At 42.9% G+C, this 6010-nt stretch overlaps 1 protein-coding gene across 7 annotated transcripts in view; it reads left to right on the top strand.

Annotated features, from left to right (window-relative positions):
* Positions 1-2060: 2060 nt before the first annotated feature.
* Positions 2061-6010, top strand: part of Vacht (Vesicular acetylcholine transporter) — a 92746-nt gene continuing 88796 nt past the window's right edge. For 6 of the 7 annotated variants that reach the window (XM_071781408.1, XM_071781411.1, XM_071781409.1 and 3 more), the window contains exons 1-2: positions 2061-2385; positions 4629-4823. In XM_071781408.1, coding sequence (XP_071637509.1) covers positions 2076-2385; positions 4629-4823 — 505 coding nt within the window. In that variant the 5' untranslated portion in view covers positions 2061-2075. Of the gene's footprint in view, positions 2386-4628; positions 4824-6010 lie in introns of those variants that run through there. The other variant, XM_071781414.1, reaches the window with a different exon arrangement.

The following is a 6010-nucleotide window of genomic DNA, read 5'->3' as shown; positions in this document are numbered from 1 at the left end:
CGTATTCAACATTGGAAACTTCAACGGACGCGCATAGAGCAGCATTTCCTCCAAAGAGAAAACTCGCTTAAATGCATTCTTGTTGGAAATTATTAAAAAGATTCTCTTCTGCTAATTGTAATATTAATAAATTTTACCCACACTGAGAAAAAAATTTTCTGCATTTTAGTAAATATTAGTTTGCAACTGTGACTCCATTTACTAAAATTAAGAAAAATTTTCTTTTTATTAGTAAATTTTTTTCTCAGTGAATACACATGTACTAATAAAAAGGAAAATTTTCTTCATTTTAGTAAATGGAGTCACCATTGTATGCAAACTAATGTTTACTAAAATGCAAAAAAATTTTGTTTTTAGTGTACAATTATAAAATCGTACTACGCTCATGAATACTTATGCAATAACAATATACAATAAAATTTAAAAAGCAAACAATTTTTTACACTTATTCAAGTACTTTTTATACGAGTATTTATCAAGTGCGGCAATGCAGCAATTCTCCTTAACTTTTACGCAAAGCTTTTTAATAAACTTCTAAGGATAATCTCTCTACAATAAATTTCAAACTAATTCTGCTAAACACCAGCGAATTCTTTCAGCGCGGGAGTTTCACACGAACAGTCCTGAAAGACTTTGATAAAAATTAAAAAAAATGTAAACGAGACTAGACGTTGTGCTCGTGAAAATCCGAGCAATCTTTTCAAATATTAAATGTAACAATGTAAGCTTATTAAATATGTAAGCAATTGTGAAACATGAAGCTTTTGATAGCGTATCAAGTAACGCGCGCTCGTTTTTGCTAGCGACCGATATAAAAATACCTTTGACCTTATATCTATCGGCTTTACGCAGGAGTCGAGCGATCAGCTACGGCATCAGCGCGAACCTGTTACGCAGCGCCTCGGTCACCCGACTTTTGACCTCCCGCATCCCCCTTCGAACATTACTGATCCTCAACCCGCTCGTGCGCAGCTAACCTGGCTGCCATTGACTTCGTCGTGTCCTTTCAACGTTTATTCTCACCGACGCGAAAAAGGGAGAGTAAGCTCCAACGTGATTAGCATTGACTTTGCCGGGTTCTCTCTGCGTTCTGCGCAACATGAAAATTGAGGATAATTGTTAATTTAATTTAATTTTACGATATTCTTTTGATGTTGCGCATCGACAGGAACAGAGAAAAAAAGCTTCGATCTGTTATTACTTTGCCGTGTCCGCCGTCAGCGTTTTATATCAACAGACATCGAAGATGTCTGTTTTATATCGAGAGGAAAAGAGCAGCGTCCTCTGAGACTTTAATGCTGCATTCAATATCAATTTATTTCAGGTTCAGTGTTACTATAATATTAATCTACTATGCGATTAAGGAAATTTGCAGGCAAATTTACAGTCGTAAGTTACAATTTCGCTAAGAATAAACAGATGCGAACAAAACCGAATATTATTTGGTCAACTTCGCGATCAGACGGTGACGAGCGAATGCCGACTGACGCGTAACGGAGCGTCGAAATTCCGCCCGCGGCCATTATCCTGTGGCCGATGCCGGCCTGACATTCACCAGCGCGCGTTAGAGCGCGTCAAGTGCCGGCAAACGATCGGTAATCCCCCTGAGCCCGGCTAGGTGAACGAAGACGAAAAGGAAGAAGAACGTGGATGGCGATGTCTCCTGGAAAACTGAACGCGCCACACTCACGGTCGAGCCGCCACTCGAGGCAGGGTCTCGCAATTTCACCTTTTACCCTCACTCGCACGGCGCGCGGCGTTCAGGTGGCGGCCTCAGGTAGGCACGCGAGAGGGTTGACGATCCGCCGGTTGAAGAGCCACTGGCCGGGGGGAGAAACGAGCAGGGCATGTTCGAGAACCCCTTCGACCCTCGGAGCGGGGTGGCAGGCAGGCAGGCAGGCAGGCAGCCCATAGCGCGCCTCGCACACAGGTGAGGCCTGATATCGACCTGACGCCAGAAATACCGCGCAGCATCGACCGTCGTCGTTATACCTGGTCTCGCCCTCCCTCCCCCCGCCTGCGCCCTCTTCCGCGCCGCTCCTCTCCGCCGTCCACCCTTCCCCTCCCCGAGGAGGATGCGGCGGAGGGTGCCGTACAGTCGATGGTGGAGGGTTTGGGGGCTGACGCACGGCCTCACCGCCGCCAATCCCTGGATTCTGGCGGCCGCGGCTGCGCCCTGCCGCGCCTTCCGCGGCGAAACCGTCGTCGCCGCCACCGCCGCCGCCGCCGCTGCCACCGCCGCCGCCGCCACCGCCGCCGTGACGGTGAGAGAGGGCGCCGCGGCGGACCCGGTGGCGGGGAGGACTCCGAGGGCAGACGTTCCAAAGCCACCCCGACGGAGAGACACGCCGAGACGCCCCTGCCATTGGGAGCCCTTCGGTCTTAGTAAGTATCCCGGCCGATTTCGTTCCCTGCTCCTGTCTGCGCTCCCCGTGTCGTCCTTCCTCTCGCCAGGATGTCCCTCGCCCATGTCTTCCTCGTAAAGGGATATATACGTGCGCGTTTCCGGTGGTGGAATTTCTCTATGGGCGCTCTGGTGCGCGACTCGCTAGGATCGTTTGAGGGAAATCGGTAGCTTCCGGTACGACAATTCGGATAAAACTCCTAATGTTCTTTTCACTCTCGTGTCTTTGACATTTGTTGACCATTTCAGGAATTGTCCTGGTCTTCTCTCCTGCTCCGAATCCAAAAGGAGCTCTACATCTAACAAAAAAATTCTCATCTCCTAAAACCTCCTTGATTAGTTGGGAAAGATTAACGTTGAAGCGATGGCAGTCAAATTGCGTTAAACGATTTTCTGATTTTCTCAGCCATTTCTTATTGATATCCAATTTTCTCCTGTTTGGTTCATTTAGTGTTAAAATGTTATCTTCATTGCAACAACAATTTGATCGAATTTTTAGCATGGTATACTCTAGATAGCTACTTTTATGGCGCACAATATTTTTCCATGATTTATCTTTACGCTTTTCTCTGGCTTGCTCCGCTTAAGTGTCATTTGAAAGAGAATTTAATGTACTATGTAATATACTATGTAATATATTTGCACAAATTACCACATTCTCAATATTAATCATTTATTTTACAATTTTGTGTCAATATATTTCGAGCTTAAATCTATCTCTGTTCCTCGTGACGAACGCGTTACAATTTGTTAGATTTTTAATGCGATATAAACTTCATTCAAAAGTCGAGAAAGTAACTCGAGTAACACTATGCCGTTGTAGTATTTCTGTCTTGCCTTTTATCTGTATCTATTAGCACAGTTTGTTACAGAAAGTGCCTACTTTAGCTCTATGTTTTCTCGTGAAATACTTTAGACGTTAATATCAACGTTAATGCCATTGCAATTCGACATTTTACATCGCAATTTTGATCGAGAATTAAATAGGACGCAAATATGTATATATATATATTTCTCTATTTTACTATTAATTATGATTAATAATCATAATTATATATATATATATATATATATATATATATATATATATAAAGTAACATTTGCTGCCAGAGAGTAGAAATGATGAGATTAAGAATGGAGATTTCGTAAAGCGGCTGTTTTCATCAAGCCAATCAAGTCCAATTCCCCCCGAATGTAGCTCGTCGTAATGTTGCATAACGCGGTCCAATTGTCGCCCAAGAAATCCTAGTATTCCGGTGGAAATTTGCGATCACTCGAGCGACACGGGTAATAGGATATCTGCCCTCAGCCCTCCGCAAACAACGGCGCACGAAATAACACGTGGCTGCCAAATAACTATATTGCGATGCAGCGAAGGGGAGCAAAAATTACCTTGGGAAGTTACGCACGTGTGTAATGCCCGGTCTTCCTCAAATGTACATGGTATAGGGCTCGGGAAATGTTATAGATAGACGCAGAAACGCTAAATTTAAATCCGCCCATTGGTAACGCGTACATAAGATAATAGAAAGGTTAGTAAAAATTGTGTCGATAGTATATATACGAGAGAGAGAAAGAGAGAGGACGTATGAATATGTAGAGTACGGAATACGCGTTGCACACGATGTTTGCCTCACGCACGATTGCAGCGGGTTAAAAATATATGATGACGATGAATTTTAACTCTCGAAGGTCGACGGACTCTGTCCCACCCTCCCAACGTTATCAATTCCGTCCTATTAGAGGGGCACGAATTATACACGTTAGCGTATAACTCTATTATTAAAATGTGTATAGCCTCGTAACGCGTATTCTAATATTTTCCATGTTTTTGTGATAAAAAGGAGCTATTTTTTTAAACGCGGGTCACTAGATCACTTGGCTGTCTTATCCAATTTTTTTCTCTTCTTCTGACTTATGTCCATTTCCATCAATGCGGATTAACTTGTCTTTTATCTTTTTCTAGAGCTTTATAAAGAATAAAAGGCAGGTTAAACCGAGATTAAAGTTAATCCGCATTGGTAGAAATAGACATTATATATAGTAATGCTTGACCCAAATTGAAGGCGCCGCGAGTTCATCAAAGATAAATTTCCGTTTCCGTGGCACAGATTTGCAACTGTATCATCCCCCATTCATTCCCGGGCTAATGGAACGAATTTATCATTGTCTCTCTCTAACAGTCCGCGAATTGTTCGACCGCAAAATATTGTCGCCATTGCAGACGCGGTTGTGAACTCGGCTGAAAAGGTGGAGGGCCCGGGGACGCGAGGAGCCAAGGAGTCGGTGAACGACTCGAAGGACGAAGACGGATCGGACGTCGCTTCGACTCTGAGCGGCCTGCTCGCCGGTCTTCCGACCTTGGCGGGCTCCCAACGCCTCGCCAATTCCCTCAAGCAGAAGTTCGCCAGTAACTCCGGTAAGTCGGTGAAACGCCGTTTTTTTTTACACGTGCGGTCTTCTTTCGTACGTCGAGAAGACTCGTTGCCGTAGTGGAGCTCGTCGATCGATCGCGTTGCGCCATTAACGAGAGTCACGATGATGACGACGATTGACAGGCGCCATTTCGCAAACGCGCGAAGAATACGCGGAGGAGCCATCGCGTCGTTCCGGACGGTCGCCCGAAGGTCCCGGCTTAAATGTTAGTTCGCGTGTTATTATAGTAATTTGCTATCGACCCGGGCACGCGTCTTTTTACCGTCGTAAAAAATTCCTGACAAATTAGGATAAGATAACGATAGAGTAAATAAATAATGAAACTGCAAGATCCTCCGATAAATAATTCACTTCTCGAAAGAAATAAATTAGATTAGGTAGATTGTTAATCTAGATTGTTAAAATGTCAGGAAAAAGTTGATAAGTGCACTTTTTGTTAACTGCACTTGTCAATCTTTTCCGTCAGACCGCGAGATATTACTTCAGTTTCTTTCTACGATCTTCAAATCTTTTGAGAAACACTCTTTAAGTTATTTCATTACACTATTAAACTATAATTTAAATCCGCCATTTTTCATCGTGCTTTTGCGCTATGCTTCTGGTAATTAAAAAAATATATAAAAGGCGAGAAATTATAGAAAGAAAATTTTAAAAAATTAATAAATTGCATCTATAATAAAAGAAGAAAATGCCTACTTTAGCGCAATTCTTTTTTTTTCATGGAGTTACTTTAGCTATTAATGTTTTCTAGCTTCGATAAATAACGATAAATAAAATAATGCAAATTTAAATAGTAAAATCTTTACATACAATAATTTTTAATGGAACCCAATTAATATACATTATTTATTTTTCTTATCTTAATTGGTCATTGTTTCAACGATCGAAAACTTGACAAAAAAAAAAAACAATATTGTCTACAATTACTACCAAGCCATTCCCTTCGACACTAACACCCGCGAAGTGATTAGCGATGACCCCGATGACAAGCACGTCACATCGACCCTCGCCTCTTGTTTTCTCAATACTTTTTTTCGTGCTGTTTATATCTCCGCCGTAATGCGATACGCAATACACCAGCAAGGCTCGCTCAGGTACATAGAGTCGATCCCGTGACGTCTTATCGTGGGGGAGCCTCTATCCGGTATCGTGTTCTCTTTCACGCGGGCG

The sequence above is a fragment of the Temnothorax longispinosus genome, chromosome 6, assembly GCF_030848805.1.
Source record: "Temnothorax longispinosus isolate EJ_2023e chromosome 6, Tlon_JGU_v1, whole genome shotgun sequence".
In the NCBI taxonomy this organism is placed as follows: Eukaryota; Metazoa; Arthropoda; class Insecta; order Hymenoptera; family Formicidae; genus Temnothorax; species Temnothorax longispinosus.
This window is presented reverse-complemented; position numbering and strand designations above follow the sequence as displayed.